The 26,124-nt window shown below is 39.4% G+C and overlaps 1 protein-coding gene across 12 annotated transcripts in view; it reads left to right on the top strand.

Annotated features, from left to right (window-relative positions):
* PDE4D (phosphodiesterase 4D) overlaps positions 1 to 26,124 on the top strand; it is a 1,698,276-nt gene that overhangs the window by 1,051,659 nt on the left and 620,493 nt on the right. Inside the window, exons 1-2 of one of the 12 annotated variants that reach the window (XM_055422347.2) lie at positions 6,809 to 13,987; positions 14,375 to 15,060. The exons of the other annotated variants lie outside the window; for them this stretch is intronic. Of the exons in view, the coding sequence (XP_055278322.1) occupies positions 15,014 to 15,060 (47 nt within the window). The 5' untranslated portion in view covers positions 6,809 to 13,987; positions 14,375 to 15,013. Of the gene's footprint in view, positions 1 to 6,808; positions 13,988 to 14,374; positions 15,061 to 26,124 lie in introns of those variants that run through there. 12 annotated transcript variants of the gene reach the window in all.

The raw sequence follows: 26,124 nt of genomic DNA, 5'->3' as shown, positions 1-26,124 counted from the left end.
TGCAAGCTTGGAGCTGCTAACTCAATGGCTTAATATAAACAAATAAGGAAGGTGTAGGCTTCCATGGTCACTCAGATGGTAAATAATCTTCCTGCAATGCAAAAGACCCGGGTTCAATCCCTGGATCTCAAAGATCCCCTGGAGAAGGAACGGCAAACCACTCCAGTATTCTTGCCTGGGAAATTCCACGGACAGAGGACACTGGCAGGCTATAGTCCATGGGGTCACAAAGAGTTGGACACAACTGAGCGATTAACACTCTCATTGTTATAACGTGAGGTTTTAAGATAGAGTCTTCCAGTGATTATTTCTTGCTTTTTGTTTTTGCTATTTCTTTGCTTGCTTGTTTGTTTTTCGGGGTAGTTGTTAAGAGGCTCAGGCACATCACCCAGATTTTGTTGCCTTCTTACAGTGTTGTCCTTTTGCTCAGACAGACTCTCCTCATTATTGCAAGATCATGGCCCCAGCCAGGCACAAGGCCCAAAGTCAGAAAACAAACCCTTTCTTCCTTTGTGCTTCTCTTTTTATGAAACGCTTTTCCCAGAAGACATTTCAGCCAACTTACCTTCACGTCTCTTTGGTGAGGTTTGGTTTTAGGACATAAAGGAATTATTGGGATTAGACTGTTCAGGATTTACGTCTGAACTGGGCAGGAAATCACTTTCTCTGAGTACTTAGCTGCCACAAAAAGTAAATTCTTATGAAAACAATCGGGTTTCTGCCAGCAAGGAAGAGGGAGGGTGGATGCTGAGTCTTTACCAACAATGGTAAAGGAACCATGGTGTTACAAACATGGTAATAAATGTTAAAACTAAAGTTTCAGCAAAGGCAGTGAGGTACAATAAAAGCAACATTCCAAAGTTAGGTGTCTGTGCTAAGTTCCAGGTTTCAAAGTAGTTGGCCAAGAGTCAGTTTCGTGACTTTTGGGCCTCTTATACCAGGGCCCTTAACTCAGATCAAGGCGATCACAGAGTTCAAAGAGGGGGAAAAGAAGAGTGACATATTTAAAGCTATTCATTTTTTTATAGAAAGAGATAACTGGGTGGTGCTGTGAACCTTACCCTCTCTTACCTCAAAGGGAGCTGTAGTCATCTCATTCACATCACATGTGAAAAAATGTGAATGTGAATCCTCAAAACCAGAAAAAGAGGATTCAATGGTGGGAATTTTTCCCATGGACCAGATGTACACCACACTTGAGAGAGCTGGCCTTGAGCCATTTTATTTTCTTCCTTAGAGGACCACCTGGAAAAGGCACTTGACCTTCACATGAAGTGTTTGGCTTTGTAGGGATGGGATCCCTAGAAAACCATGGGCTTGGTGGGGGTTGGGGGGATGACGAACCAGCAGCACTCTGAATACAAAGCTCTGCCTGGCTCATCAGAGTTGCAGCTGGAGGGGTCAGTGGACACACAGCTAATGAATCCACAAAAGCGCCCAGGAGACAAGGAGGCAACATTCAACATCTGCCAGGTCCCCAGTTCAAAATACCATCTTATGAACTTGCCAATTCAAAAAAGAAATCTTCCTTTCATCACCTCTCTTCATGCTCTCTGACCTCAGACTAGTCAGTACCAACAGCTGGGAAGTCAGGATAGGGTGGAAGGGGTAAGATAAACCCTACCCTTGCCTCACCAACTTACCATGTTGGTAAGCTAGCCTGCAGTAGGCCTAGCTGGGACCTGGAAGAAGCTGTGAGTTAAATTAAGTTTGGAGTTTCAGATTACAATTTGAAAGGATCATTCTAATATCTGGGTAAAATCTGAGTTGATGGTTTAAAGAGAATATAAAGTTCTCTATTGCCTAAGAGTGCCCAGAAAAGTCACATGACTTTCCCCATATAAAATTTTAAGGTGTAGTAAGAAACCAAAACAAAATGTTTTTAATACACCTCACATGCCCTTATTTTCCATAACTTTGTTATAATATAGATACTTAAAATTTTTTTTTAATATTCTAATAATACCACATCACATTTGTATCTCTAGTTGCATGTTTTTCCTTTCGATAATCCTCTAGTATTTGAAAGGAAAATTATTTATACCTTCCAACGAATATTCTAATTTTTGAAACACCTATGCACCAGTAGAAGAATCTCAAAGTAGATCTGCATTAAAGACACGAGGCAGTAATTCACTGTGGAAAACAAGGGAAATAAAGTTAGTGTTAATGGTAGTGCCCTTCTGTCCCAGTCCACTGCTTTTCACTTGCCCTTGTCTTTATTCACCCCTCTTCCTTTCAGACTCCTTAGGACTGGGAGTTTAGGATTGTCACTTGCTCACAAAAGATACTGCCCTTGAGGAGAGGTCACCAGGGATTCTTGTTGTTGTTCAGCAGCTAAGTCATGTCTGACGCTTTGTGACTCCATGGAGTGCAGCACACCAGGTGTCCCTGTCTTTTACCATCTCTCAGAGTTTGCTCAGACTCAGGTTCATTAAGTGGGTGGTTCCATCCAACCAGGGATTCTGGATTGCAACAATTTCTTGACCCTTCTCTTCAGGAACAAAAGTATTCCTATTCTAGACACACTATGGCAGCCTCATCCAAATGATCTGCCTCTAATTAATGGATATTTGTTGGGCAGAAGAGCAAAGGTGATAAGTTTATATTTTCATTAACTTTGCTCCTGCTTCCAGTGCAACTTCCATTCTTTGAAAAATAAAGCAGAAATTTTAAAAAAATCAAAGAAGCTTGCTGAGAGTCCTGGTAACAAAGGACCAGATCCTCATCTACCTGTTCCATCAACAATCTAAAGGGAAAGGATCAGTGAGAAGAGAGGAGAAATCCTCAAGGTTAACTTATTATTGGATCAGCTTTGCTACTTTATTTTGTGGAAAAGTTTAAAATTCTTCTGTGTCTTCATCCATTTTATAAACCGTGAAACTAAGAACAACAGATGAAATCGTGTTACATTCCATGTTGAACTCTTCCCCATTCATGACATGTTTCCCATAGAGAAACGTGTAAGCTACATGGTTAAGCAATTGGATCACATATTAGTATTTTTCTTTTTAATTCAGTCTTGGATGTGGTGTTTATGTTCGCCCATCTGAATCTGTTAAGTGAGCTGTATAGTCTGCAGGGATGTTTTTAGGGGTGGAGTGTGCCAAGAGAGGCAAGCTAGTTGATAGTTTCAGGTGCTCAGTGTTATGGATTCTCTTCCAAGTCAGAGCTTTGAAAAGCACAGCAGAGCAGAAGGTATTGAACGCCAGGTGAAGGAGGAGTTATCTGTCTACAGTAGGCAACTAGGATTTAATAACTAGCCTTGAATTTATTTTGCACTCAAGTGTAAAGAATGTTTTAATTAATTATATCAAAATGACTTTAAAATAATTATTCTAAAAGATTGAGTTCTGGTTTTAAATGATTATTTTAAATAATAATTTGAATGTTCTTTTTTCTCCCTAAAATGGAATTTACCTTTCAAGTGCTAAATTTTCTTCCTCCATCAAGTTGATAAAAATCACACTATGTCCCCCCTTCATTATTCTCTCTCTCTCTGTCTTTTGCCTCCTATCTGAGACAAATTAACATTCACTGAAGAAAGTGATGAAAGGAGTTTAAGAAACATAAGAAGCCAGTATTTTGACTGAAAGTGTAATATATGTCAGGAATATAAAAAGGTTGCTCTCTCCAGAACCCCTATGCGTGGATGTAGATACATTAAATGTTAATTATTCTGGGTGTGTTTTATGTAAGCCCCTTGATTGAGTAACCATCAGTTCAACGTCATGCTAATTCACTTGTCTATTCAATATTACAATATAGCTTTAATTTTAAGTTTTATTTTTGGAGGGAGGGAAAGGATTTATGAATAGCAACATAAAATTTCTTATATGGTGACTCATCTAGTCAAGATTTTGATTGCAAGGAAAAGAAACTAACAGACTGGATTCTGTGAAGAAGGAAGAATATAGTTAATGTAAAGACACAAAAATCAGGGAAACAGTGTAACTGATCTTGTTGGATTTGTAAAACTCTAGAATTAGGCAGTTCTTCGTGTGGCTGTATAATCATTCATCTCTGTTTGTCTCTGTGTTTCAGCTATTTGCCTGCTTCTCTGTCTATAATTACTGCAATTTTCTTAGTCATCACTTTGCACTTGATCCAAAATGGCTTCAGTCCCTAAGTCCACATGACACTTTGGTTCAAGCTCATCTGTAACTGATTAGATTCCCTGTTTTCTTATGAACAGATGCATTTCAAATATGAATATTAATGTCTTCTATCAAGGGAATGAATCAGGTGCCACTGGGTCACATTTTCACACCTATTGCAGTTGGATTTTGTGAGAGTACTAAGTGTGTAGTTAAGGAAGGCTCTTTAGAAAGAGCTGTCAGGAGACAAAAATAATCATGTTTGGTGTATTGATTGATTCATTTATGATAATCATTCACTCAACAAATATTTCATCGAGCACTTATTATACACCAAACAGTATTCTAAGCACTGAGAATAATGCAGAGACAAAACAGACCAACAAAATCCCAGTGTCCCGATGGAATTTCTCTTATCATAATCTTTAACCCTTTATTTCAAAGATAATTGGGAAAAAAAAATAGAATAGCAGTGTCCTCATACTGTAAATACAAGGTATTAAAATAACAATACATGTGTATGTGTCTTTATGTGTATATGTAATATGTACATTATAAATGTGCTAAATTGCTTCAGTTGTATCCAACTTTGTTAATTGGCTATGCTGTGCTGTGCTTAGTCAGTCAGTAGTGTCTGACACTTTGTGACCCCAGTTAGAACTGGACATGAAACAACAGACTGGTTCCAAATAGGAAAAGGAGTACGTCAAGGTTGTATATTGTCACCCTGCTTATTTAACTTATATGCAGAGTACATCATGAGGAATGCTGGGCTGGAAGAAGCACAAGCTGGAATCAAGATTGCCGGGAGAAATATCAATAATCTCAGATATGCAGATGACACTACCCTTATGGCAGAAAGTGAAGAGGAACTCAAAAGCCTCTTGATGAAAGTGAAAGAGGAGAGTGAAAAGGTTGGCTTGTAGCTCAACATTCAGAAAACAAAGATCATGGCATCTGGTCCCATCACTTCATGGGAAATAGATGGGGAAACAGTGGAAACAGTGTCAGACTTTATTTTTTTGGGCTCCAAAATCACTGCAGATGCTGATTGCAGCCATGAAATTAAAAGACGCTTACTCCTTGGAAGGAAAGTTATGACCAACCTAGATAGCATATTAAAAAGCAGAGACATTACTTTGCCAACCAAGGTCCGTCTAGTCAAGGCTATGGTTTTTCCCGTGGTCATGTATGGATGTGAGAGTTGGACTGTGAAGAAAGCTGATCGCCGAAGAATTGATGCTTTTGAACTGTGGTGCTGGAGAAGACTCTTGAGAGTCCCTTGTACTGCAAGGAGATCCAACCAGTCCATTCTAAAGGAGATCAATCCTGGGAGATCAATCATTGGAAGGACTGATGCTAAAGCTGAAGCTCCAATACTTTGGCCACCTCATGCGAAGAGTTGACTCACTGGAAAAGACTCTGATGCTAGAAGGGATTGGGGGTTGGAGGAGACCGGGACGACAGAGAATGAGATGGCTGGATGGCATCACCAACTCAATGGACATGAGTTTGAGTGAACTCCAGGAGTTGGTGATGGACAGGGAGGCCTGGCGTTCTGTGATTTATGGGGTCGCAAAGAGTCGGACAAGACTGAGTGACTGAACTGAGACTGTTGCCAGCCAGGCTTCTCTGTCTGTGGGATTCTCCAGGCAACAATACTGGAGTGTGTTGCCATGCCCTTCTCCAGGGGTTCTTCCTGACCCAGGGATCGAACACAAATCTACTGCAGCTCCTGTATTGAAGGCAGATTCTTTACCACTGAGCCACCGGGGAAACCCTTAATTTGTAAATATACTCATATTTGCTTTTACTTAGTTAACTGTCAATGGTGTGTAAGTGGGAGTATGTGTGCGTGTTTCTGTTTATATTGGAAACAGTAATTGAGGTCTTTGGATTTTAAATGGCATCTAATTTGGAGACTTTGATGTAGCCTCTTTTAACTTCCAATGAAAATGATTATGAAAATACACCCTCCCAAAATTGCAATTAGAAAAGCAAAAAGCCCAGGACCAATAGTGACTGATGCCAGAATATTAAAGAACCAGTAAATTAGATTGAAAATATAAATAATAGATCATCCATCTTATGTCATTCTACAAGTAAATAAAAATAATTTCTTGGATTTACCTGGACCAGAAACATATCTATATGTAACTATCTTAAGTTTTTTTTTTTTAAAGAAATGTACCAGTATACACAAAGTAAGAGCAGAATTACAAAGTTCGGAAATATACAAGTTTGCAAATACGTACATATTTGAGCTGGAGTAAAATAAGCACATCCTGTTATCAACATATGTAATCAGATATGTCATTTTGTAAGTAGGCATTAATGTCAGTGGTTCCAATTCTGAATCACTACTATTTTGCCCCCAGTTACAGTGTTTGTATATACATAAAAAATAATAAATCAATTATTTTCTTTTTTTAAAGCTTGATATTGATTTAGCTAATAATGTTAGTGGAGTGTTTGAATTCTTGAATATATGTTTTAATGCTCACTTTTCAGCTTTGAGGTTTGAGGTTAGATATTTCAAATCAGAGATTCTGAAATTATTAGAAACGTGGTTTTGAAATTCTAATGTATCTATATTAACTATAAATGACTATCCTTCCTTAATAAGTACTAGATATACTTTTCATTGGTGTCTCAATTATGATAATAATACATGGAAAAATTCTCATTAAGAAGATTAATCAACTCACAAATATGTAAAGTAAAAGATGAAAATCCTTTTTTAAAGAGGCTTACTTTTACTTCCTTATCTCAGAGGTAATTAGTTTACTAGTATTTGGTGTATATCCTTCTGGTTCTTTTCCTCTAATTGGCATAAATATGTATCTATATTCATATGCACATTTAAATTCATATTAAAAATATTTCTCTGAAAAGTTGAGATTTTTAAAAAAAGCTTTTCACCTACCAATATTTCAGGTGTTTTTCCAAGTCGTTCTTAGAAATCTATACTATCCCAGAAACATGGTATATATTGAAGCTGGGCCTTAACGATTATATGAGAAATATTTTTACTTCTTTAAGTTTGATATGATACAAAGCTTTTAGAAAAGTTTAAGATAGAAATGAGATATAATTGCATTTCAGAAGGGACTTCCAATAATATCTCCTTGTAAATTGCAGACCTGGTGAAGAATATTTTATTACATTTTCTAAAGATTGAATATGTGCATAGCTGTGTTGTGCTAAGTTGCTTCAGTAGTGTCCAACTGTTTGCAGTCTTGTGGACTGTAGCCCGCCAGACTTCTCTGTGCATGGGATTCTCCTGGCAAGAATCCTGGAGTGGATTGCCGTGCCCTCCTCTTCCCAATCCAGGGTTTGAATCCACCTCTCTCATTGTGTACTAGCATCAGCAGGCAGTTTCTTCACCACTAGTGCCACCCAGGAAAAAGCTCAAAGTATATGTGAGCAACATTTAAAGAGCTCTCTTCACGTTACAAAGTATTTTCTATAATTTACCCCCCAAATTTAAAAATGATAATAACCTGTAAATTTACTATTATTTCTGTTACAATAAGGAAATCGAATCTCACAGACTTTTAATGAGTTATTCAAAATTACACATATGTGAAAGGCAGAAACTGAAATTAAGGGCTCACATCTTGAGACTCTAGGACAGAGTGCAAATTCGACTTTTGCTCTTCAAAGTTGCTGTAGACTTTTTCCACATTTGATTTTTGAATAATAAATATTAATAGTAAGTGCTTTCTTTGTATCTGAAAAATTTTAGTTATTCCAACACTTCTGCTTTCAAAAATATTAAAAGTAGAATTTAGCAAGCTTTTTAAATATCCCAGTTATGAAATGTGTTTGATGATATGAGAATTTTATTCTATAAATATGTTTAACATTTAAGATGGGAAAATTTAAGTTTAGGCTATATGATCCAAAGTAACTTGTTATATTAGTTAAATCATGAAAATTTCCATCAAAGCATCTCTTGGTTTTAGGTGATCAAAATAGGTGTTCCACGCATTTCTTTTACAATTTTCTGTTGGTGGTTGTAACCTTGGTCATAAGAACATGTGGAAATTGAATGAACTAGCAACTTGCTGAAACATGACCCAGTTCCCTGATTCTTAGCAGTTGGATCCATGTCTTCATGAAGCGCTCCTCTTATTTCAGTTACAAAGGTGCTGAACAGCATGCCTCCAGGCTTTGCTAGAACTTGCCAGAAATGAGAAGCCATCACTATCAACATGGTCATTAGTTAACATTTGTTGACTGAGTGCCAGCAACGTTTTTGGTGTTACAAATGCACAGAGAAAGACACTGTTCCTTTCAAGAGGAATTGGTTTCCTTTTGGCGGGTGGGAGAGAGGATTTGGTCTGAATGTTCTTTTCCTAATGGGAGGTAAGGGTAGGAATGGGATGACTGGCAGTCATCTTGGGTCTCTTTCTACATACAGTGATGTCACTCTTACTTGCTTATTAGTTGATAGTATATATAATGAACTGTTAGTCATGTCTGACTCTTTGTGACCCCGTGGACTGGAGACTGCCAGTCTCCTGGGTCCCCCACATTACTGGCAGACTTTTACCATCTGAACCATCAGGGAAGCCCAATGTATATAATACATAGAACAAAACTGACTTCCCTGGTGGCTCAGAAGGAAAAGCATCCACCTGCAATGGAGGAGACGGGGGATCAGTCCTTGGATTGGGAAGATAACCCTGGAGAAGGCAATGGCTACCCACTCCAGTATTCTTGCCGGTGAATTCCATGGACAGGGGAGCCTGGTGGACTACAGTCTATGGGGTTGCAGAGTCAGACATGACTGAGTGACTAACACTGTCACTTTCATACATACATACACAAGCATAAACAAAAAGTATGCATAAATTTCATTTTATTGGAAAAATTTAAGAATATATTGCTTTTTTGGCTTTTGGAGAAAAAGTCATATCCCCCAGAATATCTAAGTGTCTGCATTGTATATTTATTAAGATATACCCATACTACTAATATAGAGAATGTGCTTAAAAAATTATGCAGAGGTGAGAGTCCCTTAGGACAGCAAGGAGATCAAACCAGTCAATCCTAAGGGAAATCAATCCTGTATATTCATTGGGTTTCCCTGGTAACTAAGCTGGTGAAGAATCCGCCTACAATGGAGGAGACCCTGGTTTGATTCCTGGGTCAGGAAGATCCCCTGAAGAAGGGGTAGGCTTCCAGTATTCTTGGGCTTCCCTGGTGGTTCAGACGTTAAAGAATCCACCTGCAACATGGGACACCTGGGTTTGATCCCTGAGTTGGGAAGATCCCCTGGAGAAGGAAATGGAAACCCACTCCAGTATTCTTGCCTGGAGAATTCCACAGACAGAGGAGCCTGGTAGGCTACAGTCTGTGGGATTGCAAAGAGTCAGACACAGCTGAACGACTTTCACTTCACTTCACTTCATATTCACTGGAAGGACTGATGCCTAGCTGAAGCTCCAGTACTTTGGCCACCTGATGGGAAGAGCTGACTCATTAGAAAAGACCTTGATGATGGAAAAGACTGAGGGCAGGAGGAGAAGGGGCCGACAGAGGATGAGATGGTTGGATGATATCACTGACTCAATGGACATGAGTTTGAGCAAACTCTGGAACATGGTGAAGGACAGGGAAGCCTGGCATGCTGCAGTCCATGAGATCACAAAGACACGACCTGGTGGCTGAACAACAAATTTGTATACGTAAATATTTTTATACGAAAGTTATCCAGCCTCTCTAAAGAACAGGACACTTCTCTACATTATCTGAACTGACAATTAGTATTCTTAAAAGATTAATTAAAGAGCACTTTTTAGACCCTTTTCTATATCTAAATCTAGAGAAGTTTTAACTTCATTTCACTCAAGTTATTTAAGAGGCAGTCACTGAGAGTAGCTGTTGGCTATAGCAAAATGTGATGGTGACAGAAAGATATACCTTAACACTTGAAATTAAAATTTAATTCTGAAAGTGAAACTCAGGGAAAATCAATGAGTTAAGTCATATCAGATAAGTGACCAAAGAGTTTAGGAAACATACAAATGTTTGGGTTGGGTGTGTCTTTATTATGCTTTGCTTATATTAACATAAAGATATAACTTAATCACTTATATTAAACTCATTGTGAAATTGAAAAGGTTTGAAGAGAATGGAGTCTTGAGCCTGGCAATACAAAGATAAGATTTTGTTTGGAAAGTGTTAATTTTGTGTTTCTACTGTTAAGGTTTTTGAGAACATTTTTAAAAAGAACTCCCCTATTCACACCATACTTCGAAATAAAACAGGTAAAAGCAAAGGAACTCTAGATGAAACAGTACAAGGTACCTGGCCTTCACTTTGCCCTGAGTTGGCTTGAGGCAACTTTGCGAAACCACAGGACTCCTAGGAATTTAGTTTGAAAACCATCACCCTTGGAAGCATAACCCCTAGTCATGGCAGAAAGAGGCTTTAATTATAGGAAAAGGGCATGGGAACACTAACTAGTTAGTTCTTCTGATTCTGAGTACAGTAAACAATCTCATGAAAATGTTACAGTATTCTGATTTGCTCAGGGTTTGTGTTTATACTTTATTAATAAAATAGCATCCTTTTTAAAATAGTTTTTGAATTTCTTTCTTATATCAATCTCCTGTGAGGATAGTTAATGTGAGTCCAGCCTTGAAAGACCAGATATTCTTGTGCTTGTCTTGGGATTAAAATTTTAAAAAGGAGACGATAACTAGCCTTTTGTATTTAGGGCTGAGCCCACACCATGACTATAGGAAGTTTGTGCCAATCTGTGGTGCCTTGCGACAGTTAATTTGAGCTCTTTTATTGATTAAAATGGTGGTGCTGGGATCCACTATAAAAGTAGTATTTTATGCTTACTCCTGTACCTCTTAGAAGTTCTATGAAAAGATGATTACCTTTTAGTTGAAAAAACAGATTTGTATTGCCCCACTCCATCCATCAACATCTTTCAGAACTTTTTTTTCAAATTACAAATCTATTAGTTATGCCTAAATGTTATTTCATGAAGAAGACACATTTGTGAAATATTAAAATACATTTTGTGAAGTATCAGTTTGTAAAATAGTGATCATAACTCTGAAGACCCTGTTTGTAATATACATGGGATAAAAACGCTAGAAAGCAGCTATTTCTATTCTCTAAGCAAGTCTATTTTTTATATATGTTTTTTGCCTGGCGTTTTCAAAATAGTTTAAGATTGTTTATTAATATGTAGCCTTTGGTTCCCTGAGCTGTGAGATAAATCATGCTTTTTCTTTCTTATCCCTCGAGCAGAAATTTGGCTTTTCTGTTATTTGTCATAGCTTCTCACTTGTGTGTTCTTTCAATCTAACATGTTACCTTATTCTAGAAAGATGTGTCTTATAAAAATAGAAATAAAAAGACAAGAAAAGTTTACTTAAAAATATTCAGTTGAAATCTCCCCTTGGTTTAACTATATTTTAAATTTACATTTCCTCTAGTAATCTGATAACTAAATTGCTTAGTTTTTTTTTTTTAATTTTTAAGTGATTTATTATTTGCCCACAAATGGAAACATAGCTAACAAGTATTGAATGTTAAACTGTGTGGTAATTGAGAAAAAGAGAGATATTTTGAGTATCATTTCATCCATGGGAATCACTTTGGCATACAAACAGAGTAGAGGAGAATGAACTAAAAAAAAAAAAAAGGAAATTTCAAATAAATGCCTATTACAAGGGAAAATAAATTTCTACATCATTTAAAAAGGTATTTATATTTGCTACTTTCCATTGAGGCCTTTTTATATGTGTGAGGACTAAGTATTGGTTTTGTAGTCGGTTAATATCCATTATTCTATTATCACCATCCTCAAAGAACACTAACCTGTCAAATAATCATCAAATAATCTGGATTTTCTTCCAGATCTACTACTAACATGATGTGTGATGATGAACAATTGCTATCATTTTGGAGATTCAGCTCCAAAGCTGGCATAATACATGTCATACTTTCCTCAGAATGATTCCATGAGGCTAAAATAGTACCTGTAAACATAAACTTTTAGAAAACATAGCACTAATGCATGGTGGTATTCTTCACTACAAAGGCACCAAGATACAGTGGTAATAAGCGCAGGCTTTGCAGACAGATTTTCTTGGTTCAGATTGTAACTCTTACTTGGCCTTGAGCAAACTGCTTACTATTAGAGTGCCACTATTTCTTCATCTGTAGAACAGGGCTAGTAATAGTCCATCCCTAATAGTGTTGTTGTGAGGATTAAATGAGATAATATTGTAAAGCATTTAGTACAGAGGCAGGGACATTGTAAGTGTTCCTTACTCTTAAAAATCAATATTTAAATATCTCATATAAATAACTAATTTTGAATTACTCAGTGATGCTTGCTTCAAGCATTCAAGACTTGTTAAAAACAATTCAGACTGAAATCTTCTGGTTCAGATCACAAATGGCATAGTGGAATTTATTCCCTTTAGAAAAAGGAGGTCTTGAGGACACTGTCTAGGCTACAGGAAATCCCAAGAAATATTCTCAAGTTTCTTTTCAGCTGTGGTGCCATCTTTCTGAACCTACAAGTTCAAACTGCTTTTAAATAAATCACTCAGTTCTTCCTCCTCCCAGCAGTACTTTCATCAGAATCATCATTTGATCAAAATGAAAACTCCCCAAATCATGGCAGTTTTCAAGACAACATTTCTTTATACCTGGTTTTGAATTTGTGGGCAATGCCACCACCCACCCCCCCCCCCCCCAGTCTGTGTAATGTTTTTTGCTATGACAGGGCCTCACTGGGGAAATCCTACCTGAAGATAATAGCCTGATGTATTAAATGTTGCCAGTATTCCATTAATATTAAGTAATTGCATAACAGCCTTTTTAAATACTAAGTTAAAAGGGATACATTAATATTGAGTACACTGCTACTGTAAAGTCCATTCTCCTCCTGATTTCCAAGTAACACCATTTAAGTGCCAGCCTACTATTACAAGAGTTTACTATTTTATTCCTGCTCCAAAATGGCATCAACAGTGATGGGGTGCTTTCAGGGGATTGTTGAACAGAATTTTTGCAACAAAGGGCGAAGCTTGAGGAAATGCAGAACAGCTCCGGTAGGCATGGCAAGGCTTTATCTCAGCACTTCTCAAATCCACACACCCCCTAATCAAGCAAGCAGCTTTATGGCATGCGCAATTGCAAGTGAAGTCTAACCGACTTCCGCAGGGCTGGCTTCCACAGGATTTCCTGTCCAAAAAAGACCGGTGGTCCTCAGTAGCTAAATGGTTACAGAACCATCAAGTTAGCCAGGCGCCCCCTCCCCAGCGTGTGTGTATTAAAAACAGGGGACTCGAAGTGACCAAACCCTGTCATTTGCACATTCTCTCTGTGGACTTCTTCATTTCCTTTCTCTTCATTGGATAAGAGGGGGGGAAAAAAACCACCCAGCTGACATAAAGCCTCCCTCCTTAGTATCAATTTGTTCAAGGTGTCTTTTCCCTGGGAGGTTATTTACAGGCTTCTCGCTGCTTAGCTGGTCTCGCCTGGTGATCACTTACTGAAAGGAGAAATCTGCCCTTTCGGGGTGAGCTGTGCCTTTAACCCCCTTGGCCGGCTCTTCCTGGGAGGCGAGCGCGGCGCGCTGCAGTGTCTGGGAGCCCACCTAGAGGGCCCCCTTGACGCCAGCACATCGCCGGCCGGGAGGCAGCCTCTGCAGCCGAGCGGGCTGCTGCAGAGTTAATGTACAGTACCACGGAGCCTGCAAGTGTCCTGAGCGGTTCAGAGCCGGCTGTCAGGCACAGCCCCGGGCAGACGAGGCGGCTGCGACGATTCCAAAGGTTCTGCTGGAAATTCGGCGCTGGGGGACCCCAGCGGGAGCCTGTTGCCATTGTGTTTTAAAAGCATGCAAGGTCTGTATAGCTCGGGCGTGAGAATCTTTCAGAAGCTGTCAGAGCATCCGAGTAAATGACACCTACTGGGAAATTGAATTGGGGGTAAAAGAGAGAAGAGAGGAGAAAGACAGCGGGGGGGTTAGAAATTCTTAGACAACGTCTGAGTTGCAGCTGTGAAAATTCATTTTCTTTCCAAGACAAAATATGAAAAGCCCGCACATGGGTTTGATAACAACAAATTAGAGGGGTTTCTGCAGGGAGAGGATCAATAGCTTAGTCATTTGACTGAAAGAGAGCAGGCAGCCTTATTATGGGGCTTGGCAGCAGAAATGAATGTTCTCCTGACAGCACCTTCTGAAGTCATGATGGGAGCTCCTGGTGATCCTTGCCTTCCTACTTTTGCAGTTGAAAACCAGCCATTCTGAGACGGGGAGAGAAGTTGGCTTTTGGTTATCCATGGTTCCTAGCCCCTCTGCCCAGGTCTTTGTCCGACACGTCTCAGAAGGCAACACTGCGTTAAAGTGACCACACATGAATATGTGCCTCAGAAAGAAGAAAAAGCAATATTCATTTCTAAAGGACAGCATGGCCAAGCAACCTGAAGTTTTCCATTTCCCTTCTAACACCTCTTTAACAAGGATAACAAGAAACTGTCTTTTGACTCCTTTTTTCCCACATTCCAGAGTCCTTCCTGCAAATATGCATTAATTTCCACTCCAGGCAGTTGGATTTTACTGGGACAATATTTGCCAACATTTAGGATTAGCGATTGAACTGGTTATTTTAGTTAAGTTGACTAAACTAGTGGAACCTTAATGGGTGGACCCATGCCTGCAGTGCTCTGTGATGTTTCTTTCTTCAAACGCTGGAAGGGCTTTTGTTGTTGCTCTTTGCTTTTTGGGGGGGATTTTTTTGGAATTCAATACTTGTTGCAATAATTGCCCATGACAGCTGCTCAAACAGGAGAGTTGGAATTCATCTTTGAAAATCACTACATATAACATACAAGACAAGGAAAATATTAATGACGGAAGATCTGCCAACATGATGCATGTGAACAGTTTCCCCTTTAGAAGGCATTCCTGGATATGGTGAGTAATCAGTACCCCCTTCAGTTGGTAATACTCAGAATTATAAAATTCCGTGACAGGTACCAGAGGTGGATTTGTCTTGAACAAGGATATCAATCTCACGTGACGATGAAAAGTGAAGCATGTTTAAAAACAAATATTTCTGAGAAAGTATTGGTTATGCAATAACAAATTACTTGTTAATATAAAAACATTCCAAATAAGTCAGGTATGAGGACATTGACAAGTGCTAAAATTTCATGGAGAGACAAAAAAAAAAAGAAAAGCCACAGCAACTTTGAGAATGGCAACTATTTAACTAATAAGTAAAAGGAAAAAGGAAGTTTAGGATTTGGTATTTGCTCTTTTGTCTTTTTTATAATTTGCAAATTCCCTGGGGAAGGACACACACACACACACACACACACACACACACACACACACACACACACACACACACACACACACACACACACACACACACACACACACACACACACACACACACACACACACACACACACACACACACACACACACACACACACACACACACACACACACACACACACACACACACACACACACACACACACACACACACACACACACACACACACACACACACACACACACACACACACACACACACACACACACACACACACACGCATCTCATGTCAGTTTGTTTGGTCTTAGGTCTTTGAAAATTTCCAAAAGAAGGTTTAAGGGAAAACTTAGAATGCTGACTCAATTTTAAAATGATGTTAAGATATGTTGGTGCCTGAGATTTAAGGAATATTTTAACTCTTCCGGAAATATTTCTACCAGAATGAGCCAATTTCATAGAATTCTAACAGATGAATCATGAGATGCTTGGACTCTCATGGAACTTGCTTAGTGCAATGATATTTGGTCATGTATTAAGGTTCAACGTAATGAATTAAGGTCCACTGGCATGTGACATCATGCACCATTTCTTGTTAGAGTTTATGATTAAACGTTTATAGGAACTAGTTGCTGAGGGTAGTATAAGGGCAAAGCTCACTATTTAAAAATTGCTTGTTTTCACCACACCTTTAGGGTTGACTGGATTCATAGCAGAGACTTTGTGAATGTATGGTGAAGGTACATTTTCAGGTTTTGTGGCTTACTAATACTGTTTGGTTTGAATACTGCAATGTATCTCATTTTGAAAGTATGTTTCTCGGGTATATTTTCTGGCTGGGCTTAGAATAAGTGGTATTCATCAAAATACAGGTTTCTGAGGGCTTTCTAGTTACTTTTATGACAGTATCTCAAATGAAAGCGTCCTGATATTTTGAAACTCCACCAAAATCCCCTACTGGTTTATTACAGATGTTTCAGCTTGTTGGCTAAAAATCAGTTACAGAGAAGGGTGAGTGACATCCTCTGTCACTGGGCAGGACTCCTTTTCTGTCAGTATCAGATGGATCCAGAATCGACACCATGGCGTATCTTCCTTCTCTGCCATCCAGAGCCACTGTCCCAGGCCCTAATGTGCTTGGGAAGGAGCCTGGGTGACATGCCTGCAAACCTCAGTGGCCCACTTCCAAGTGCATCATCAGAGTTCCCGACTCGGGAGCTTCGGTGCTTTCGCCTTGCTTGTCCTGATGGTGAGGGTCAGACACAGCAATGAGATCTTTGTCATTCATTGAAAAGGTCCTGGAAACAATCCTTGGCACATAGTAGGCATTTGTCAAAATTTTTTTTCAACAATTACTTATGCCTTCCTTCTGGGTTAATTTTGTACCTATCAAGATTCGTTTAGGGGAAAATAAAATTAGCATTCTCATTTCTATAAAGTGTTCTTTGCTGTAAATCAACAGTTTTTATTCTGCCTAAGCTTTGCTGTTTGGGTCTATTTGTTTATGTTGTAATAGGAAGGATGCAATTTACTCTTTGAATGCCTAACATTATAACCACCTTTTATTTTATTGTTGTTGCATTTACCTCTGCTTTTGACTGGAAAGAAACGAACTATTCAACTCTGTAGTTTTTGAAAGAATGCAAATGTGCTTATTCATTCTCCTTTAAATCTGTAACATATATGTTTGAAAACTGTATGCAGAAGTTGAGAGCCTTGGTGGTTTCCTTTTGTGCCTGGAGCTAGGTAACCCTTCATACATTTCACTGCATGACGTGCCGATTTGTTGATGTCGTGGCTAAACAGAGCCACTGTGGAGTGTTAGTGTTCTGTGTATCTATTCTTGCTTGGGCCCTTTAGAAGGATTCATTAATAAGATATTGAACTCAAAGGAAGAAGGTGGTGACTTTTTCCAGGTGACCAATTAATGTTGTGCTTGGTCTCAACTTCCCCAATTGTTGTTTCTTTCTTATTTATAACCTCACCTCTCAATACCATGGTAAGAGAGTCTAGGTGTTTCTTGACAGAAGACCTTCTTTCCCTTTGTCCTGCTGTAAGAGTCCTGTTGGATTGAATTCCATGCTCATGAATGGTCCTGCTAAGAAGAAAGGATTTGCCCAGTTGTTCTGCTTTGCATCTCCAAATCTTTTTCCTCATTTTCATACGCAGGTCTTTTTTTTCCCCCCACAAAGAGGGCAGATCAGAAGTTGGCAACAGCTCAATGCCAGGGAATAATAAACATTTTAAAGGAGATGTGTGTCTTAGGTTTCACAATCTAATCTCTATGAAGGCTCTAAACCCTTTGGATGGGCAGGGTACAGAGATGCACACTTATTTTTCTTCTACTTTTTGAAGGAGCAAGGAGGGAAATTTGAGATGCAAGAGGTCTAAGAGGAGTCTTCAAAAGTTCATCAGAGGTAATGGTTCCAGTAGAAGCCTAGTGTAGAGTTCCTTCTCGTATTCTCATCCTCCTGCTCCGGGGCTGGTATGTTGATGGTTGAGCAATAGTATGACAAATTCTTAGTTTATTGGTTACAAGTTAAAGTTAATAAGTGGTCTTATTACTTGTCTTAATAGAACACTACCCTTTGAGAGCTAAAAGAGTGGTAAGAAGAATGTGCTTTCCTTGTTTAAATCTACATTAGAAAAATTTGCTGGAGGATTTTTATTGCTAAGGCTTCTTTCCATTACACTTTTCAACCTTTTCAGTGCCAAACCAAACAAAGATAATGGTTCATCTCACTCCGTAAATACGTACTATATAGTTAGCCCTTATTTTTTATTCTGGCTAGTTGTGAGAATATAGTAGTAGCCTAACAATTCAGACATGGGCCTTCTTGCATGGCTGAAAGAAGGGAAATGTAAGTCAGCTTTCTAGGAATTTAAATTTCATCTCGTAGCAACGAAGAGGACTCTTTAGAAACACCAGGCACAGAATCATTATGCAGGGGTCCAATAAGAGGGACATAACATAGTGTGCCTAGCGTGTGCTTGTAGCTTTTTGCTTTATTTAAAAATGCATAACAAATTTGCATAATCTGATTTATAAATACTCTGGAATTTCATGCCAGAAATGCCTGTCCCATCTTGCATGCCATTGAATTTTACATATATAAAATTTAGGAGGGCATTTTATTGAAATACCTTGGCATCCTTCTTATGATGAACTCAGAAGACTCAGAAGACAGAGGGAGCTAGAAGCCAAAGGAGACTCAGAAGACAGAGGGAGGTAGAAGCCAAAGGCCCTGCCAGGGAAGGTAGTTCTGTACTGCTCTGTGGGCTCCTTTGAGGAAACCTTGGGAGATTTGGGACCAGTGACTGTGGATGGTGGTGGGCTAATTGAGGCTTAGGATTTTATTTGTTAAAGTCCACACATTTAAGTACTTTAACCAAACTCTCTTTGTGATACCGAGACCTCACTTTGATCAAGAGGCAACATGGGGTGATTATAGCACTTTGACTATTTTTCATTTTTCTAGGCCCTCACAACCTTTCTTTGGACTTGCCCTTTCCCGGTTCCTAATAAGATTTAATCTAGTGGGTCATGATTTGGTTGTTCCTCAGTAAAGCAAGAGTTCACCTCACATACTAACTCAGTTTGTTTTGTTTTTTTTGACCTAATTCATTTATTGAATGAAACAAGATATAAGTCAATATATCAATAATGTTGTGTGCATTGATGTATGTATGCATATATATGTGTATGTATAAAATTTCAACCATAAATCCAATGTGTAAATAATCAGAGAAAGGCAAGATGGCCTACTTCTTAATGAAAGTATGGTCCTTCTTATCTAGACTGTTAAAATCACATCTTTGAAGTTTTTCTTCTCTTCATATGTCAAAACTATAGAAACTCAACCCAGAATTGCGTTTCCTAGAGTTTAGGTTTTATTCACTACATGTAACAGTCTCACTTGTCTTACAAGAGTTTTAGTGGGTGGGAGAAACATTGTGTTTGATGACTGTATGCTTTGAAGGACACAATGGATTAAGTCTCCTGCCAGATAACAGAGCTCTGCTCATTTTCAGTTCAGTTCAGTTCAGTCGCTCAGTCGTGTCCGACTCTCCGCGACCCCATGAGTCACAGCACGCCAGGCCTCCCTGTCCATCACCAACTCCCGGAGTTCACCCAAACCCATGTCCATCGAGTCGGTGATGCCATCCAGCCATCTCATTCTCTGTCGTCCCCTTCTCCTCCCGCCCCCAATCCCTCCCAGCATCAGAGTCTTTTCCAGTGAGTCAACTCGTTGCATGAGGTGGCCAAAGTATTGCAGTTTCAGCTTTAGCATCAGTCCTTCCAATGAACACCCAGGATTGATCTCCTTTAGAATGGACTGGTTGGATCTCCCTGCTCATTTTAGTCAACCTAAAATTCTGCCAGTGTCTGCTTGTCTTCTAATGAGATTTCAGGTCATGGCTGACCTTGCTTTAGTAGCATCTGTTCCTCTGAGTGACAAAACTATCCAGAAATTCCAGAATCCACAAACAATTTGTCTGTGAACACTTATGACCAGTAAAGTTTAGCTCGAGCTCGTCAGTGTACAAACTCCTCGTGTTCACAAATCCCTGGGGCTCAGTGGTAAAGTCAGCCATTGTTTAAGGCATAAGTTTGGGTTTAGATACAACATAGCAAAGATTTTCCTTTAGATGAAATACGGATCCCATTAAACATCTAATTTTTTCCTCTTGACTTTCTATTTTACTCTCTTTTAGTGCCTTTAGCGTATAGTCTCCTTAATTTCTGTTAGTAATACCTTCTAATTTAAACATGCAAATGAAAATTCATTCTTTAGAATTTTGTAAAAACTTGATTAAGCAGTGGTGTGATAGAGGAGAAAAGTTGCCATCAGCAGTATCAGTGTGCCCACAACTTATGAAAATGAAATGTAATTTTCAGTTGCAGCAGACTTTCTGCGGTAGTCACATCGTTTGTGGACTTTACACGCTGACAGGTTACCTCCTCACTGGGCTGTGAGTGGGTGGCCCAAGACAGAGAGGTGTCAGACAATGCCCACATAGGAAAAAAGGGAGAAGGTGTTCTCCATCACGTGACAATGATAACTCTGGATTTGGGATGTTTTGCTTCTGTTGAATTCTTCACTCCCCACCCCTTTGTTTCTGCACTCACTCTAGCTGACTGAGTTACTCCCACTAATGCTGCCGTGTCCAGGTTCCAAGAAAAACAGCAAGGAAGGGAAAAAGGAAAATAGTTCAGAATTCCAAGGGGAAGATCCCAAGGAGGGGACTTAACAACCAGTTTCCCACTTGCCTCAGGCTAGAAGTTTCTTTCTTTCTTTTTTGAACAATAGTCACACTTCCTCTCTTCCTCTCCTCCTTCAGTCACACCCCGCAGATATTTGTGCTCATGGATACCCTAACTATAGAGTCATCCTACCTTTTCTTTTTTTTTAACCATAGCTCCAAAATGTCACCAGGCCAAAGTTAATTTCTATAACTATTTACCACTCAATGGACTGTTAGATGGGCTTCCCAGGTGACACTAGCGGTAAAGAACCCACCTGCCAGTTCAGGAGACTCAAGAGAAGCAGTTTAGATCCCTGGGTCAGAAAGATCCCCTGAAGGAGGGCACAGCAACACTCTCCAGTATTCTTGCCTTGAGAATTCCATGGCCAGAGGAGACTGATGGGATATAGTCCATAGGGTCACAAAGAGTTGGGTGTAATGAAGCAACTGAGCATGCACTCATGCATGTGCACTCAGCTAGAATGATGTTTCTACTTGTTGCAGAAGTACCAGCCTATGAACATTCCCAAGGATATATATTTCACCTGGAAACTATATTGTGTAAAATTTGAGGATAAATGTTTGGTTTCAAAGATGGATAATCCAGATTCTATATGGTAGATTATTGGCTGGGGAAAAATAGTGAAAAACAAAACCCTTCCAGGTTTCTAACTCTGGTGTTACTGCTTTGTGCGACCTTGTGAAAGCTCTCAGAGCTCTTCACCACCTGTTGAAAACAATTCAGTGGCTGTTTACCGGCTTCATTTTGAAAAGTAGACCATGAAAGGAACTTTCATAGCACGTTGGTAAAAATAATTTATTAGACTGTTAAACAATGACATGCTAAAGTCTCTTGGGTGAATTTCTTAGCTATACATAACAAATATAACCACTAAGCAGTTCATGGATGAGATCAACACTGTTTGCACCCAGGCCACATGTTTTCACATAAATTACATCCATTAATGGCAGCAATAACTTTCAGAGGTGGGTCTTATTTGAACCCCTGTTGGCAGATGAGGAAAGTAAGGCCCACAGAGGGGAAAGAACTTGCTCCAAGTCACACGTCTATTACTTAGGGAAGCTGACCCCCTGAAAAACAGTTCCGGCCTCATTTGAAAACCCAGTGTCTTTTGATTCGCCATCTTGTTCTGTGGCAGATGCCAGTCTGTGGACCTTCTGGAAAATAGCTTAGTGGTATCACCAGAGAAAATAAGCAGATTCCCTGTTAGTTAGCACGCTGGGGAAGAACACGGAGTGCCCAGTGAATATCAAAGACCTTTCCCTGAGAAACCCTTCCTGTTCATGTTCAGACTGTGACCTGTACTTTGGCCATGTCAGCAGATCTTTTTGTGTTTTCTCAAAATTTTACAAGGAATTTGAAGTGACCCTTGTTCCCAGGGCCACTCTTGTCCTAGGGATTTTTTTTTGTGACTTAGGGAAAGGTGCTTCTTTGGGCAGGTATATTAGGAGAGATGCCCCACATCTCACGTATTAGGCAGGGGAATTAGAACTGCAGACTGTGGAGCTTGGTGAATGGATAGAGCTCCTGTGCAAAGCCAAAGGCAGCCCTTCCTTTGCCCACGGCACAGCCCTGGCCCTCCTTTGACCTGAGTTACACCACTACTTCAAAAGCAGATGTGCCAATCAGATGAGAGTACTTTGCTGCCAATAAAAATCATACAAGCTTTGGGTTTTCCTTACATCATTATTACTTTCTTCTACATATTCTAATTACAAGTCTTTAGGAAAAAAAATTTTTTTTGCACAGGTAAAAAATATTAACATTTTCTACAATTAGAGCTAATACAGAACAGCCAAAGAAACCTTTTAATCACAATATAGCTGTTGAAATGCCATTCTTAGTGAATTGGATTAGAACACGTGGATTAGAACATGCTGATCTGTTTGCACACAGGGGATGCCCAGATAAATATGATAACAGTCCTGCCCTGAAGATACTCACAGACGAGTGAGGAGAACATCCGCAGAAACAAATGATTGCTGAACGGTGGGAAGCACGTTAATACAGGAATGTACAGAATGTTATGGGAGTTTAAAGGAAGAAACCCCTTAACTGGCTGGTCTAAATACTTTTGAAAAGTCCAGAAATGAGGGACTTAAAGTTTGTCTGATGGCTTCAAGAGTTAGTAGTTACTGGCAACACCTTGGAGACTAGTTTAAGTTGGGGAGAGTTCTAGTTCATGGGGTTATAAAAGCACAGAAAACTAGTGCAGGCTACTCTCAAAATTTTGGACAAGAAAGACCCAAAAGTGGGGAGAGAGAAGGGAAGAAGGGGAGGAAACCCAGCAGTTAGTGAAGAACTCCAAATAGTTTTAAGCATCAGGGAGTATACCCCAAAGGAAATATCTAGAGATAGGACTGAAGACTGCATGAAGGACATTCCTTCCCCCAAGACAGGAGGGAGGTGAAGGAGGGTGGAGCCAATCTTGTAGAGATTAGGGAGTTCGAAGGGGAACACAAGGCGGTTTGGTCTCATGCTTTCTGTTTTCTTTGGGAGGTAGAGTTCAAGATCAGAATAAGATCTCAGAGGGAGGGCCATGAAAAGGGAGGTGAAAGAGCTGAGTCAAGTTACTGGACAGTTTCTGTGGGAATTGGAAAGGCTTCTGAAGGTGGAAGTGTCAGAGTGTCCAGTGAATTGGAAAGAGTTGATGATGCTAAATGAATATGTGGAGTCAATGAAGGATGTTTTACTCTGCTTTGAAAATTACTCACATAAAGTATTATGTTAAGAAGAGGGACAGCTATGTGACAGAAATGAAGCAATCCTTAATTACTAAATTAGAAACTGTTTTGTAATTAGCATTTCTCCTGTTGATTGTGTTTGGGGAATTCCAAAGAATGCAGAACCGACTTTATCATTGCTGTCTTTTCCTTGGTAGTGGTGGAAACTGCATTATGAGCACGTTAACTAGACTGTAGTTCCAGTTTCATGACCTGATTTAGGGTTGTGAGATTTTCTGAGCTACCTGGAAATAACTCTGGGGTGACAAACAGAAGTTCCAAGATTTGCACCTTGAACTTTTATCTTCAAATGAATAAGAATCACAGTGGGAAGAAAAGGCAAGATGATTCACTTTGCTCACTTTTTCCTAGGAGCCTACCTGTCTGTGGTTTATGATGTAATGTCACACTTCCATATAGATGTAACCTGCTTTTACAAAGATTTCTTCAGAATCCTTCTGAAGTTGACTTGAAAGTGTCACCAGTCTCTGAGAAACTTACTGAAAGCAACCAAACATCGTATGACTTTAGCCAGAACCAATATAGCCTCGTTTAAATATTTATAAATTTAAATTCTCTTTTATGTTTCCATGATACCTGAGGTAGGGGAGGATGACAAATATAAGATGTAAATTAAAGGAACATTTTAAGTAACCTTATAATTTTTTTAGATCATAATTATAAACCCTATCGTGTACGATGAGTTTGGGAGATGTTATGAATTCCTTTTATCTCTTGTCATTACTAGAACTTTCTCCCAGTTTAGCAGAATTTCTTCTTTAATATCCTTGTTTTCCAGTGCTCACAAATATTTTGTACAGTGCTTTTTGTGGGTATTTTGCTTCAGCTCCAAAGCTCTAAATAAGGTCCTGAGCAGTCCCAGTCACTTATAGGGAAACTTCATTATGCCCTCCCTTTTAGTTCATGTTTTTCTTAAATCTGAAGATGAGGGCATTGAACTGAATTATCACTGTGGTGCCACAAAAAAAAATGTCTACTGTTCTAAAGATTGCCTATCAGTTTACTCATTTCTGGCTTGTCTTACTGTCCTTCAGTTAAATGGAATACTGTGAAATAATGCATTGATCTAGAAGCTGCTCGAGGGCTCAAGTCTGATGTTTTTCTGGAGGAAAAAAAAAAGCCCCTCCTGCAGAAAATCCTTAGTCTCTCAGCCTTAGGTATTTGGCTTAATTCCTTCTACATGAAACTTTTAAATAGCAGCCTTGTTTGTGGGTAGGAAGGCAACTTGATGTTTATTAATGCCGATATCACCAGTAACTGGCCACTGTAATACATGAGGAACTTGCTCAACCAGGGATGGAACCCATGGCCTCTGTAGTGAAAGCACAGGGTCTTAACTACTGGGCAACCAGGGAAGTCCAGATCACCAGTAACTGAGAAAATATGCTGTGTCCATTATACTCCCGACTCTTCTCTTGGTAGATGTGCTCAAACTTAGCCTTGTTCATCCAGCCTCCATCTAGTCTAAAAAATGACATGGAGTGAAGCTCTCAGAATCAGATATGTAGTTTTGAGTTTTTTTGTGTATGAGTGCTTACTTAGTGCATTTGGAACAAATTGGCAACGTGATGGAGCAGCTATTGATGCTTTAGAGAAGAAACTTCGGCAAGTTGATAGTGGGCAAATTGGTAAGACGCCAGGGTCACTAAGTAATGGAAGAGACCTCTTACACATCATAAAGTATGGTCTTGGGAATTGAGTTCTAAGAGAAAAAAATAAATTTTGGAAAAATCACATTTTCTAGAAAGTAATCCAGGCAAGTTTAATTTTGAGAAAAGTAGAACGTTCTGGTGGATCAGGATGTCACTGTTTGAAAGACGGATCACATTTGGCCAGGCCTTCCTGCAAATCTTGCTTCCAGGACCTTTCTGGGACCAAGCTAAGCTGTGAGACTTCATGGTCACAGATCACGCTCCCTTCTCTTCATGGCAGCAGCCATCTGGACCGCTTTGTTCTACTTTCTGTCCTGAGCTCTGGCACAGTACTACCGCCCACAGGTGAAAGTGAAAGCTGCTCAGTCGTGTCCAGCTCTTTGCGACCCCATGGACTATACAGTCCACGGAATTCTCCAGGCCAGAATACTGGAGTGGGTGGCCTTTCCCTTCTCCAGGGGATCTTCCCAACCCAGGGATCGAACCCAGGTCTCCCACATTGCAGGTGGATTCTTTACCAGCTGAGCCACAAGGGAAGCCCAAGAATACTGGAGTGAGTAGCCTATCACTTCTCCAGCAGATCTTCCTGACCCAGGAATCAAACCGGGGTCTCCTGCGTTGCAGACAGATGGTAGTCTATAAATTTTTCCTCAGCTAATGAGTATATGCAAAGAAAAGGATGAATAACAAAAAATTATATAGTTGGGTATTATTTAATTAAGTAACCTTCTGCTTTATTCAAATAATGTTACTGTGCCATGTTTTGAGATGAAGCAAGGGAACTTATGCTATTAAAACAATAAAGATAATAAATACAATAAATATTTGAGACGTTAATGCCCGGTATAGACTAAACTTTTTATACACAGTGTCTCATTTAATCCTCCCCCAAATCCATGACAAGGGTGTGTTACCTGCTTCCTAAGGTGTGTAACCTTGGGTAAATTATCTAACCTCTTTTTGTGTTTCAGTTTTCCTCCTTGTGAAGTAGGTTTAGTAAATAGTGCTCACTTCTTTGGGTGACCTGAAGAT

Source organism: Moschus berezovskii, chromosome 18, assembly GCF_049115385.1.
Source record: "Moschus berezovskii isolate FMDL1 chromosome 18, NW_MosBer_1.0, whole genome shotgun sequence".
NCBI classification, from domain to species: domain Eukaryota; kingdom Metazoa; phylum Chordata; class Mammalia; order Artiodactyla; family Moschidae; genus Moschus; species Moschus berezovskii.
The sequence above is the reverse complement of the archived record's forward strand: the minus strand, read 5'-3'. Positions and strand labels throughout refer to the sequence as shown.